Below are 15,008 nucleotides of genomic sequence, written 5' to 3' on the forward strand. Positions count from 1 at the left end.
GCCTCAGCATGGTCAGTCAGTTTCCTCCTTCTGTCACCTCCCCAGCTCTCCCATTTATAAGCCACTTTCATAGCACCCTGCTGGAAACCACTTACGATGCCATCCTTATACAAAAAGTGTAATCCTAACAAAAGAACAAAGCCAGTCAATGTAATAAGTTTTAATTAATCGTACAGTACAATATATACAAAAAGTCATTTTCATTGAAAATTTGCACTCAGACTGTAACAATCTGCACGCTTTAATTTTCATTTAAACAGGAATGTGGGAACAGTGTTATACCTTACTTCCACGGTCAAATCAAAACTGGCCACTTCAGCAAGTCATTCTCTGTTCCTACTGATAGCACATGCTGTATTTGGTTCTAGCAGAAGTGAAGGTAAAGTGAAGCAAGATTGACAAGAATGACAGCCCATGCAATTTACAAAGCTGCACTGTACAGGTCATAATACAACACTTCAAGGAAAAGCTGGTAGTGTAGTAGAGCTGAGTAATAAAAATCACAACAATGCAAAAGGCACAAGATTATAAAGGCCAAAATAAGTTATAAGGCCCAAGAACAGACTCTTTTCCCCCTATAAATCAAAACATGTATATGGAAGTACAATTTCTTCAAATAAAAAGTCAAACCTTACTTTTTTGCAGATACAGTACTTTAGATCCTATTTTGTAAAAAAAACAATATAATGCTCTTCATAGTGACTTTTCAAAAATCATTTCTGTATTTGTAGCAAAACAATATATCGTATTGAAGTTTCCAAATCCCAACATCTTGCATGGAATTCACAAAATCTTCTGAGCTTTAACAGAACTGTAAAACAGAAAAACCCAGATTTATTTATTTTGCAAGCACAAGAAACTTATTCAGCTAAAAGCAAATGACACCTATTGAAGACCTAAAATCACACCATAGTACACCATTAAATTATCTGATGAACTAGAAATGTAATAAATCTGTTAAGGACAAACATGCAGACATTAATCAACTAGTGATCCTTGTACCATTATTTGCAAAATCCACACAGTTACCAAAATCAGCACAGAGAAAGTTTAAATGTAGTTTTCAGATTCACTATAGGAAAAGCAATAAAATGTACCTTCCATCGGTTTCCACACTCGTTACACACAACAAATGTGGTCATAGGTTCATCTGCACTGCGGGTTTGCACCTAAAACAAAAACACCATTATCATTAAAAAATGAAAATGTAGTAAAAAAAATCCCTCTTGTATTTTAAGAGCCTTGAATTCCAGCTACTTTTCCTTGATCATCAATACTAAAAAAAGATATGCAAGATTTGCAAAACTTACGATGCTTCAAACACAATACAAATGGAGTATACTGTATACTGTAGTGAGTGAAAAAAAGTCAATGGAGCATTGCAACCCAGTGATAAATAAAAATCTCTTTAAGACTGGAAGTAAACCAGCTCTGGGTTGTTTTTAGACATCAAAACATCACTTAGACATCAATGAAATTTCTGCTTCAGCTTTATCTGTACTTAAAGCACTCCTGAAGCCTACTTAAAAAACCCAAATATTAAGCGTCCTATTGAAATTTACTATAAAAATGCATTCAAATGTTATTAAATTGCCATTTTAGTATACATGTAATTCTAAAATTGTTACTTAAAGTGCTATTTGATAACTACCATCAAACTACAAAATCAAAAAGGTCATTTTTTGGGGTCTCAATACTGATGGCAATGTGTCAGGGTAAGAAATTTGGAAACGTCAACAATAACCTGTCTTAAAATAGAACAATTTTAAGAGTACAATTTAAAATGCATTCTGACTGGGAGCCTGGTGGACCAAATTATTCCAATGAATTGACGCCCCCCCCCAGTCTCAGGTAAACTGTGACTTTCAGAAGCCAGGCAGGAAGCACCCAAAGCATCCCTGTGAGTGCAGCCCTGTGAGGGACAGACGTAGGAGTACCTGGGTGTAGGTGCAGTTCTTCTTCTTACACTTCCCACACACAAACATGTCCGTCTCCGTGCCTCCGACCTTGGAGAGCTGGTGCTCCCTGATCGACTCCTTGGTGAGGGCCTTCCTCATCTCCTTCAGCTCCGCGCTGGCCATCTCCTGCAACCAAAACGCCCAACAGCTGTGAGCATGCTGTACATTCTTCTCACCTCCAAAACCTCAAGGCTGAAAAAAGGAGACGTTACAAAGAATGTAGTTACGGCTGAATGTAGTTTACAAACGGCGCTTCAAATGATAAAGTTCCATCTACTCCTATAGTCACCTTCCTCATCTTCTTCGACTGTTTATTGCATAAGATTTCGAGGGGTGAACTGGGCTCTGGACTTGGAACAGGAAGGCTGTGGGTTCAAATCCCAGGTGCAACACGGCTGTGGCACCCTGAAGCAAAGCCCTTTGCTTCTGGGGAAACGGGTACATATGGAACTTGCTTTTAAATAATTATTATAAATATAATAAGAGGAGCCTTCTGGAATTACAAAACTGTAATTCAAGGTTCCAGAATTTGCAAGACAAGGTAAATATGCAGTAAGTAAACCTAAACTAAGTGGCTTAAACTAAGCCACTCGAAGAAGGCTCCACAGCCGAAACGCGTTTTCTTTCTTCTCCTTTCAGCATGGAATAAACCTATTACTTGTTCCTTTGCAGCCTACGCATGCTGACACAGCTACGCACCTGAACTACGTCAACCTACTTCTGCTGCGACCCTCTATGCCTTCCTCCAAATCTTTTTCTAGATCTCTTCGTCATTCCTCCTCCTCCTCCATGGGCTACTTGCCCCCCCAACTCTTACTTTACCAGCATTCCGTCTCTTCACAGCGATCTGTTCCAAGACCAGGCTTTCTAACCACCTCCTATTCCTTTACAGGTATTAAACTAAAGATGTTGATCGTGTTATTTTGGACACACTTGATGGTAAGGGAAGCTAATCTTTGTCTTGTAACACCACCAGCACCCTGGGAGAGGAAGGGCTCACCTCAGCGGTCATGGTAGCGATGCGCTCTGCAGAGATGCTCCCACACAGGACACTTCTCCTCAGATCCGGGTTCTTCTGGTCCTTCAGGTTGGAAATCCTGCTCCTCAGCCTGCTTTTGTATTTCATGTCTGTGGATTTGAACTCTCTGTAGATACGTAACCGCCAGTCAAGGACCGCCAACACGCCAAAGAGGCACGTCATGTTTTTAAAGCCCAGTGCCACCAGATGCAGGAAGACAAATGTAGTAGAAAAAAAAAACTCTAGATCAGTGCCTTTCATAGTGCACTGGCAACAGCACTTCAGCACTGGGACAATGGAAATGAATTGCATTCGATTTTGGGGAATGCTTAGCACAGCAACCAGGGCATTGAGCACTGAGCAGTTTCACTGCCTATAATTATAAAGGTAAAGATTTAAAAGGAAGGCTATGCAAATCCATCAATTTCCAAATGTCATTTCTTGAAAACTGCCCATAAGGTGAAATTCCGTAAACTGAAAAAAATTCCCATTATTTAACATGTGAAATCGTCAAAGAAGACTATCTTTTCATGATAAGTACAAAACTTATCTTATTAAGTTAGTACAGTAGTTAAGAAGAGAGAATGGGTGGTGGGTGAGGTCTTCTGTTTGGCTACAAAGCATGCACCTTTGTTGTCGCCAAATCTCTTTGGCAGGTATGAAAATGCACACGTGGTAAAAGTGAAAATTTGGAAGCAGGGATTAGGATATCGAGGAACAGCTGTACATTCACAGTAGAAAAAGTAATTTAAAAAAGCAAACATGAAAAGTTTAGTTATGAAGTGTTCATTATAGCTAGAATTACAGGATTCAATGTAAATTTAATGTCCAATAATAATGTCAAGACTTCTTTTTAGTGAGGCAAAATTCTGAATGATCCATCAGGTAGGTGGTTCTATATCTGGCAGTGTAGCAACTGCATTAAACAGCAATATTCTGCATGTATTGTTTTGTCCTATAAAAACAAATTGTATGTGGCATGTAAGGTGCTCTACTGTGCAAGCAGATATGTCAAAGACCACTGAACCTCTACAAAATCAAAACTAAAAACCAAGGCAGAGAAAATACACCAACTCCACCACCAACAGATAGGTGACCTAGTATGTTTCACTTTTTACCTGTTCTGCACTTGAAAAGCCTTTTGAAGATCACCATGTTTAATTTTTCTAACACATGACTGTCAGTTCTGCCATAGTGATACTGTTTATCACCTTTGATGCATGTTTCAAACAGTTTAAAAGCCACAATAACATTAACTTTCTATTTTTCTGAAGGAAAACAACATACCGCACCTTCAAGACTGATGAAAAATTCTGTCTGACAGTATTTTATTTTCAAAGGATATAATCTTCAATTTGTGCCGCCAAGTGCTCACAGTCAGTTCCAATTGCTTTATAATCATCTGTTAAAAATGTATTTAAAAAAAGTTATTAATGGTAAATACAGGCTTCATGGTTCAAGAAAGCATGAACAGTGAATAAGCTGTTCCCTTCAGGACACTAATCACACATGGTAGAGTCTGGATCATTAAGCCACATATAAAATTAGACATGACATTTTAGTGACATGGACACTATAGTACAACATCAATTGTGCAGGGATACCTTTCTTTAAAGAAAGAATAGTCCCTTAAATTAACTTTTATACCCTAAAATACATTAAAATGACATTATGAAGTAGGAAATAAATGATTGTCATGGGATAATCTTTGTTCACATAAGGATGAACAAAGAACATTGTTTAATAACCTTTCATTTCACAAAGAATAAGGTAATTCTTTCATCACCGCTATGAGAATCAAATGTCTTCTTTGACAGTAGTAAGACTAGATGTCATGTAATAAAGATAAATTCCTTATTTTGTGAATTGGATTAGATTGCGGGATTTTTTTTTTTTTTTTAAACCTGCAGCTTAAAAAAATGTTTTATAGATCAGCTAAGGTCATTATCCACTATGCCCTAATCGACACTTCCATTTTAGAGAACATCAAGCCATCTTCCACATGTACTTTTCATATGAATGGCCTTAGGACCTCATATGCCCCACTTGTTACGCAATGTGATCACAATACAGTTATTATTCAGATATATTTGCACTAATGGGATGATGAGAGCTTCTTGTGAGACAAACTCAGGTCCTGCAATTGATCTTTTCCAAAAATAAAGTATTACACAATAATGAAATCTTATAATAAATCACCCCTTCAAGCTTGATGTTTGCAATTTACAAAGCTAAAAAAAGGCTGTGCATGAGTGCACAATGCCAAACCAAGCTAAATCTTCGCACAAGCATGAATCCTGCTGAATACTTTAACAGGGCTGTATGGATATGCAGCAGCTTGCAGACCACTGTTAACTGTTAACAAGCTCATACCTTATGCACACTGTGCAATACAGGGCTTCATATACAGTAGGTACAGTATTCCTACTGTAGGCTTGAAACCTAGTCATCATAACTCAGTTTTCAATTTCTGACTTCTGGTGATTTTACCACTACAACAGTTCTTCATTTTAAAAGTTTTGCTCTCCAGAACATTCAGAAATTCAGAACACCTTGCTGAAATTACTCACTGACCCAGGACTCAGGGAGGTGCACTCAGCATTCCATCAGAGAGGTGCCAAATTATTAATCATGTGAACAGCTGGTTCAGGCAACACTGGTGCTTAAAAAGAGTGCATGCAGTGTAGTTCTATAAACACTAGTAAAGGGAGTAAAGGATGATCCTCAAGTTCACCACATGCTATACTCACCATCTGTCTGCAAAGCTGCTACCAGTAGCTCCCTGCATTTGTTGCGCACACTGTCCGTGGTCACTGGTGCCGGGGGGAAAGTGGTGATTTTTGGAGTGGTTGGAGTAGTTGGGGTCTTTGGCGTTTCTTGATTTTTGCTTGAGAAGAAGACAAACGCCACCATTCTTCAAATTGTCAATGAAATCTTTCACCAAGTGAGTAGGTCTTTGAAAAATGTTTAAACAATTAAAATATGCACACAATATAATATTTTAAAACTCGCAAGCCTTCAAAAATGCTGGATGACAGGGAACAACATAGGACCTGCTGCTCGTTAGGAATTCATTCTTAAAAAAACAAAAGATCAAAACAATGCTTGACTAGTACATTGGAAGTCATGCGGACTATTTCCAATCATCTGCTCATCCTCCTTCTTATCACCAAACAAGAACTAGAACCTACTGTACCTCTGGTCACTGGATTCCACAATGTTCCTTGAAGAGGACGAAGATGAAGAACACTCTTTTTTCTTGTCATCCGATTTGTTTTCAGAACCATCTAAATGATAACATTTTCCCAGTTAAATACACACTGCTGACATCCAGGAGCATGATCAATTCTCAGTAGAAAACAAGACGCCATTTAATCACAAATGTCTTCACAGATACAAGAGGGTACACACACAAACGTCTAGGATATGCATTTAAAACTGAGACCAGAAGGCCATGATTGTGGTTCATCAACCACGCTGACATCTTTCAAGCAGCGCCTGGATGAGATCCTCAAACCTAATTAGAAGCCAAAAAGGCTAAACAGAGCAAATTGCCTCCTCCCACTTGTAACCTCTTATCGTCTATTGAGATGATCCACTGGGAACCTTTGGATGGAACCAAGGACTTCCATTATGCAAAACAGGCTGCTAATGTATCAGCTGTGTACAGCGGCCCGACTTGGCTGAAGACAGACATGGTATGCACAGCACCTCCTACAAGCTAACTCTGGCTCCTGTAAACACAAAGATTGTAAAGACAGACCAGGTAGATCAACCCTAATTAGAGACCCATTCTTCCACGTCATTACAGCAGCTTTTCAGATTCACAAGGTCTATAAACATTTCCATCTACATCAGAAACTGCAGAAAACAATGAAATCTCCCCATCTCCCAACCTTGGAAATAAATGTGGTTTAAATAGATTATTTACAACTCTATATATACTGTGGCAAAAAAAAACAAACAAGCAAAGCAAACCTTCACATTAGCATTTCTCAACTAATGTGCCTTCAGACATTAACAGGGCGCACCTTTAAAACTTTGAACAAATCACATATGAGAAAATAAAAAATGAAAAAAACTAAATATTTTTATATATATATACTGTATTAATGTTGTGGAGTAACCAAAGTCTCATGTTACATGTTCAGTGTATACAAAGAAGATAGAGGCCACACTTACAGATCATCCATAAGGGAATAACGTGTGGCACAAATTCAATTTTTTAAGCTTGACATAGCAAAATAAAAACAGAGAACATCTCAGTGCTTCCCCCATCACACATTCCTGAGATTTGTTTATAATATTTTAATAATGTGCTTGGGCCTATGACGTGTGTGCGCCCAGGCGGTGTGCCGCAATTTTTTTTAATTTACTGTATAAAATTGAACTGCGGAATGGAAATGGTTGAGAAGCACTTCTTTATATAAATCTGAAACAGAAAATTCATTACCGAGCAGCTTTTTCCACGATTTAATGAGAGATTTGGCTAAAGTCTGGACTTCTTCATCATTGCTCTGCTTTCTCACCGCATTAACAGACATCCCAATCCTTGTAGACTGTAAAATAAAGAACATAACATTCAAACATGCAAAAAACACTTTGTATCTGTCTCCTTTCTGTCTCGAATAATAAAAAAAAAATCCTAAAAGAAATCCCAAAGTAATGTAAAAGCTAAACATTCAGTCAAGATAAAAAAGGGATTCACAACCTGAATCAATCAGTAAAGTCATTCATTTGGGGTTCAGGTTGTGCCCTAGAGTCTCCCAGACACTCATTCTGGCCTGTACCACTACTCAGCTGCAGGAAGAATTCCCTAAGTGGAAGCCCACTGTAGTGTTGGCTGCACTAGAGTGGCTGATCTTGGCAGCTTGGCCAACAGGGAACTATGAGATAACCTGGGTGCTACAGGCACTCTGGAGCCCAGCTGGGTGTGGATCTTTGCCACACACACACCTTCTCCCTAGGGACGGACAGAGGATCCGATCAAATCACTGCTTGATAAAAAAAAAAGTGTGATTGTAATCCGAGGCCAATGCTGACATTTATAGGCTCAGCCCAGCATTGTGGCACATTCCTGGTACTGGTCATCCCACACAACTCATCTGGTGGAGATTTCAGACACACAATCCCTATCCAGTTCAAAACCAGGGATTGTGTGTCCAGTGCAAAATAAAAATATAATCTGGAAATACTCAAAAACTGATGCTTATCTAGATAAAAGGCCAACAACACGTTTTACAAACTGCCTAGGGTGGATTAATTGCACATTCCATGCACTTTATAAAGTACTTCTTAATAAGCCTTTTTAAAAGCAATACTATAAATACTAATGTGAGAGCAACATACAGTAATTGGTCCAGAGCACACTGCCCTGCTATACAGTACAGTTACAGCAAGGTGGATGAAACCTTAAACTAAATATATTAATAGCAACCAAGTGAGCATGATGGCCTTCTTTCATTGGTACTGTACCTCCTCGTGTTTTGAAAGTTGCAATTTTGATTTCTGTCATTTCTAATGTTATGATTGCTCTAACTCACCTGCAACGTCTCTAATGACATTTTTATATTTTTCAGTTCTTTCAGCAGGTCCACAGCTCCATCCTAAAAAGATTAAAAGTGAAGTAAATAATTTGCAAACTCCGTGAACTTCAGAAGAATTCAGATACATACAGTAAATGCAAGGCACCGCCGGTAGAATCAAAACCGAGACTTTCGCTTTCATTTCTTCCTAGGCAAATTCACGCGGGACTCTTAAACAGTGCGTGACTGAAATGGAATTCATGATTATATCATTAACGTTTTCTTGTATTGATAACATATATTTCGTGCATAGACTGTATAAACCCTACTGAAATACATTTAGCACTTAAGTCATTCCGTCATTAAACGTTCTATTTCATTTATACCTACAATGTGTTAAACCTGTTTTGCTATAGAAATGACACTTCATACGGATGGGTCGTTCTGTGTCACACTAGTCACAGTATATATATCGCCATTTGGGTTAAATAACTGTAGCCGCCCGGGTCATAGCGATCCGGTCCATTGTTTTTTATAGAAAAAGCCTGCTTCCCATTTGTTAAAGACTGACACTACAGAAAAATCTGGACCAATACCAGCTGCCAGCTCATCAGCACATAAACATGCAGATCTCTGATGCAGCCCACTTTTAGCCTTTTATACATGGACGGCACGATTGCTAGCCTGCACAAAACTTCACGTTACCCAAGAGGTGTGGTAAATCCCAGCATCGCAAAACAGATTTGCATATTTCAGTACTGATTTTTGGGGATCCATAAGGATTACAGGCAATGCATGTGATGCGATAGCGTCTGCGAACAGTATCAGTGTGCTTACAAATTGACAAAACGGTTATTCTTCGTATTGCTATTATTTCATTACTGCAAAACGGCACAGACTACACATGCATCCGAACCGTATGAGACTGGAGCTTGTTTCCTTTTCCCAGGTGGGTGCAATCTCGGCCTGAGATATCTGGGAACATGAAACCGGCGGATACTTTGTATTACCAGCGTTACAATTGTGAAATACAGCACAATCAAACAAGACGGATTTTTCTTGCTGAACAAGAAAAAGCCCTTCCTATTTATTTAGACTTATCTTGTTATATATAGGAAACTGCACGCAATAAAGCGCTTGGCCGTCTCCACGATTGGATTTCGTCAGAATTTTCTACCAAAACAAAGGTGAAACATCTGAACAGCTATCACCTATGATAAGAGGATGCTATTAAATTGTCCTTACCGTGTTTTTTTTATTTACCATCTTGTCTAGCTTTTTGGCGATACGCTCAACTTCTTGATCCTTCGCCATCTGCATGATTTTTATAAGAGTACTGCAAATGTCGCGAAATAAACCTCCATTTATCTCCCAAACGCTGATCGCACTGCTTTCTCCCTACTCCCGCAGCATTCAGACGAGCTAGGCTGCCGCAGTACAACGACCGTGAATTTGTTTAGCGAGTCCGGAGTGGTCACATGGATCCTGGGATTTGTAGTTACTGAGGTCCCAGTAAGCCGAAACCCATAGTTCCCTTAGGATCATGGGTGATGTAGTTTTTGTTCTGTGGAATATGTAAATAATAATAATAATAATAATAATAAACTTTATTTTATATAGTGCCTTTAAAGGTGGCTTCTCAAAGCGCTTTACAGGATGACAATAACAATAAATAAGAAGACTACAACAATAAATAAGAAGATTTCACAAGATAGGACACAATTATAATTACAACAATACAACAATAACAACAGAGGATACCGTGGAAGGTGGTATTAAGAAGAGCAGAGGGGTGAAGAATGGAACCAGTTAAGTGAAGGCTTTTCTGAAGAAGAAAGTTTTGAGTCTGGATTTGAAGGAGTTTAGAGAAGGTGACTCTCTAATATCCTTGGGCAAAGAGTTCCAGAGCTTGGGGGCAGAACAGGAGAAGGCCCTGTCTCCCATACAATGTAGACGGGCTTGGGGGACAGTAAGGAGGGCAGAATTTGAAGAGCGGAGGTTGCGAGGTGGGGAGAAGGGCGATAAAACTTCAGACAGGTATTGAGGTGCCAAGCCATGTAAAGCCTTATAGGTGAGCATGAGGATTTTAAAGTCTACGCGGAATGTGACCGGAAAAATAATAAATCTATTTTAAAAATTAAGCATGGTATTCATAACACTTTGCAATGCATACTGTATGCATTCTGTATATTTTAGAAATATATTGCGCCTACTACAAAATCACAGTAAAGACTTGAAAGGTATTGTAGGTATTGTCTTTGCAAAGTATTAAACTTTGCAACATACTTTGCAACTTTGCAACAATGAAATAAGCAACATTTTTTTTATTTCTACTCTTTGCTTTGCTGATGTAAAGTTCAACAGAGTAGGCTCATCTTACCTCCATCTGTGCACAAAAGTTGAGCCTTTTACGCTCTGGTTAGAACTGAAAGCTACCACCAGAAAAACCAACAGATGTCGCTGTTGCTTCATTCAGAAGAACCTGCCCTTAATCGTAAGAACATGCAGAATTCTATTTGCTAGAAGCGACTCTTATTTGTGGATTTTTATGCGAATTTTCACATATCTACCTTTAGTGAATTCATTTTCCTGATTAACTGGCCCTATCTGTTGCAGTACAAAAATCTTTTTTGCTTTCTGTACAATAATATTTCAATTTTTGTCATTAGTGTAGATTAGTTGTTAAGTTTTAAGGCACATTTCCTAATCAGTAAGTGGACTGGAAACTTTAATATATATATTAGACAGTGACATGAAAAACAAGCGCATGTAATGCAATTCTATGAGATAAATGATAATAACTATAGTATCAAAGATTATACAAATTAATTTTTAAATATAAAACGTGTTATATTTTTAATCACACACCTGTTTGGTGCATGTTGTACATATTGACTCGACAGGGGTACATATCGCCATGCAAAATAGTTTATCAGAGGCGAAGGCTCTTTGCTAACTTTTTGTTTCTAAATATGTCCAGTTTCTGTACCTTTACATCTGTAGTATCAATTTGTATGAACATTTATTCTGCACATTGTACAGATAATTTCAAGAGATTTGTACAGATTTAGATTTACAACACATAGTTCTTAGATTAAAATCATATGAATATGAATGTCACTGCACTTTCTAAGTAACCTAGATATACTGTACATATTGCGAACAGTGTGCATATAGAGATCAGTGGATTTGTACATGGATTGGATTACAGGCAGATACGTAAGACAGCAAAGCATTATAAATAAAGAGTTATAGTGTTACTGAGTGTCTGTTTAGGCATAATAGACCAAAAACCTAATGACAGCATACAGCAGGAGTGGGATTGTGTTTATATCATGGTTGACACAATAGGGGATATCCCTTTCGGGGACTCAACAGACAGAGCTCACATTACTGTTCTGTTACTAGGGTGGTATGCTTTCTAAGGAAACCCCACCTTCGAAGGAGCCAACCTGCCTTACTGGAAATTCCCAGTGCTCCAATCTTTTTAGTACGGGAAGAGAAAACTCATAAATTTCCTCAAGCACTATAGTCCAAAGAAGAAGGTAGAATTACTGATATGATTTAAACTTACAGGTATCAACTAGCACTATTAATTCAGTCAGGAAACCAATCCAATGGACAGAATTCATTTTAAAATGGTCTTGAGGGTCCCCACACTGCATATAAGAAAGATGTTTTTCCTGATTTATTTACGGGATTTCAAATATACTTCTGTACTTTGCAGGTCTTGGCAGTTACCCCAGTGTTTCTGGTAGAATAGTCTCATTAGTTTTCAGTCCACAATTTCATAATAGCAATTTCCCCCTTTTCAGAGAAATGGAAATTCTAAAAGGAAGATGAAGATTATGGTCCTGAAGAAATATCATTGAAAAATATTTGAAAAAAATAGAATTGATGCCCGTTTCTTAAACAGAACAGTTATTAAGGCTACAACAGTAATACACATGACAAAGCACTGAAAGAATAGCATGCACGTTGATTCCTGGGCCAATTTTCTCAGAAGCAAATGAACTTACTAGCATGTACTTGGGCTGTGGGAGGAACCCAGAGCTTCTGGTGAAAACCCACACAAACACAGAGAGAACATACAAGCTCAACACAGATAGAAGCCCAGGAATTAAACCCTGGGATCCAGCACTCCAAGGGAGCAATGCAAACCACAGTGCCACCAGCAGTAAATACAAGTTCCTCTTGAAGCGTGGAACACATTGACATAGAGTTACAATATGGTACAAGTACAGCATGTGTTGTGTCAGGTATAACATTGTGGGCTAACAAGTATGACCTTTGGTATTTTGTAGTTCTGGTTTCAGTTTGATTGAGTGGAAAGCTTGTGCAAGTTCACGTCACTTGAATGTTTCAGTGAAATATGAATGGAATAAAATAATGTTCTTCAACAATTACAGTGACCTTTACTGCTATAAAATTTGTTAAAGAGCTGCTGATGAATGCACTTTGGTCTGCAGTGCATTTTTAATCCCCCCAGCTTCCTTTTATCTTGTGACAACATGCTGCACCTCCATCAATCTGATGTTCCCGTTCTTTCTTACTCGTCAAGAAGAGCTGATAAACCAGTTACTAAGGGCAGTGAGCTGAATTCTGTTGCTTTATGTCATTCTAAAATAATAACAGGAGTTATATTGCAAATAGCTTATCTTAATCCATTTTCATTTTTCATTTTTAAAACTTCTAAATAAAAAATGTTGTGTATAGGTGGAATAATAATAATTGCAATCATGCTCTTGAACTCAGTAAAATGACTGAATGAATTTAAGGAGAATTGTTTTTTTTTTCATTAATAACATCTCAGGGTTTTTTGGGGGCAAATCCTGGAGCCAACAGAGGGAAAATGAAGCAAAGCGATTTGAGTACATGGTATAAGTATCTGCTTACACAATGCTACAGTATGCATTTATACAGTGGTAAAGTTGAAATTATTAAAAGAGGAAATGTTGTGATGAGAATATAGTCTACAACCAAGTCTTTTTTGCCTTTTCTGATCTAAAAAAATGATACAGCGTGGGCTATAGTATTCTTTCCACAGGGAAGTACATGTCATGATATCCGTGATTTTTATGGAAAAAACCCTAAAAGAAAATTAGTATTTCCCATCATTAACGCAGCCTTGTGTCTTTTACAGCCTTTCCAGGAGAAATGATGGAAACATGGTCAGAAAAACTGTCTGACATATATAGAATTTCGGCTAATGAATAAAAGAAGACTGAACAACATCCAAGTTTATTTCAAAACAATGAAGCATTATCTTCTTCTGTCAAGGGTCTTTCTGTCTGACGAAAGTACATGGTCTAAATTTTAAACATATGTACCAAAGCACATAAAACACTTTCTTTTAGACATCACTGGAGTCCAAAAGACTATCTCAGATTTGCCTTTTCTCCTTCTCAGCACAAATAGCTCACAGTCCAGTTATTAACCTGTTGTAGTTATATGTGCAGTAGTTTGTTTTAGGCTCCAGCGCTATTGGACCATCATTTATTTCTACTTCATCTACTATTTTGGGGTTTGGAATAGAGAATACAGTATGGTCCAGTAAATAGTTCAGTAATGTACTGTAATGGTGCTTCTACAGACGTTCATCACGTTCTTCCAGTGGCACTTCTAGTGCTACTTATGGATTAGGATAATTATTTTCAGGATCATCATGATTTATTCATATTTATTAGAATTGTATGATGCAATCAAACCCGATACTGGCATAGTTACAGATGCATATCCAGCACTCTATAGTTGTAATTTGGCAACAAACAATTTTTCCTTAATGTATTGTAATTCTTATTACCAGTGCAAGAGTCAGCATTTACTTTTCCTGTTCAAAACGGAAAAGCTTTTCCAGAACTCCGCAAAAGGCGTTCACGTATGGTGACCATGTGTCTTTTCATATCAAGCCAGAGATAAGATTACATCATTCTGATCTGAATGAGATTCGACACACCGGGCTTATCAAGCAGAAGAGGAAATACAGTCACGGTGCGTATTGTAATATAAAGTTCTAGTTCATTTGCTGAGCGTCTTCTCCATCCCCCTCAACACGGCACCCCCTCTCCCCAGCAACCTTGACCTGCCTCAGTCTGGTATTATTACATTTCCCCTTGGCTGGTAAAAGCAGGATTGCAGACTGCAGCCTGATAAATCCTGCTGTGGGAAGGTTTGAGCTCCTGAACTCTCACACAGTGTTTTCCAATTTAACACTTCCTTCATCGCCCGCTAACCAGATAGATTCGCAAAGGTAGCGTCCAGTGGGGATTCATAAGAATAGAACTGCCTGAAATGCACGGTGGACTTGTTTCCTCTGTTGAGGATCGCTAAGTAAGGCTTTCAAATTCTTATGTACAGTACCTGTTATTTCACCTCATTTCATCCAGGGGTTTTCCCCATGAAGTGTTTCTAGTGTGTCAAAGAATCCAAGCGTTTGCTTCGCACTTTTATTGTTTTCAGACTCACAAATAGCCGAATGTGCCCTTAAAGTATTAAATTCATTTGTGC

The 15,008-nt window shown here is 38.2% G+C and overlaps 1 protein-coding gene across 1 annotated transcript; it reads right to left on the reverse strand.

Moving 5' to 3' along the window:
* Window positions 1–145: 145 nt before the first annotated feature.
* Window positions 146–9,968, reverse strand: tcea2 (transcription elongation factor A (SII), 2). Its single transcript, XM_088608416.1, has 10 exons — window positions 9,747–9,968; window positions 8,520–8,582; window positions 7,430–7,535; window positions 6,173–6,263; window positions 5,727–5,863; window positions 4,322–4,378; window positions 2,959–3,113; window positions 1,938–2,084; window positions 1,098–1,169; window positions 146–811 (listed from the first exon to the last, which is right to left on the reverse strand). The coding sequence occupies exons 1-10, from the start codon at window positions 9,819–9,821 to the stop codon at window positions 803–805; spliced, it is 912 nt and encodes a 303-aa protein (XP_088464542.1). The 5' UTR covers window positions 9,822–9,968; the 3' UTR covers window positions 146–802.
* Window positions 9,969–15,008: the final 5,040 nt, after the last annotated feature.

Source organism: Lepisosteus platostomus, chromosome 15 (assembly GCF_059453375.1).
Source record: "Lepisosteus platostomus isolate fLepPlt1 chromosome 15, fLepPlt1.hap1, whole genome shotgun sequence".
NCBI lineage: Eukaryota > Metazoa > Chordata > Actinopteri > Semionotiformes > Lepisosteidae > Lepisosteus > Lepisosteus platostomus.

What these genes read in the sequence shown, in the direction of transcription:
- tcea2 (XM_088608416.1), bottom strand. Translation starts at nt 9,821, where the DNA reads ATGCAGATGGCGAAGGATCAAGAAGTTGAGCGTATCGCCAAAAAGCTA. An exon ending in TGGTAAATAAAAAAAACACG is followed by an intron (nt 8,583 to 9,746) that starts GTAAGGACAATT and finishes TAATCTTTTTAG; the next exon opens with GATGGAGCTGTGGACCTGCT. An exon ending in TGTCATTAGAGACGTTGCAG is followed by an intron (nt 7,536 to 8,519) that starts GTGAGTTAGAGC and finishes TTTATTTTACAG; the next exon opens with TCTACAAGGATTGGGATGTC.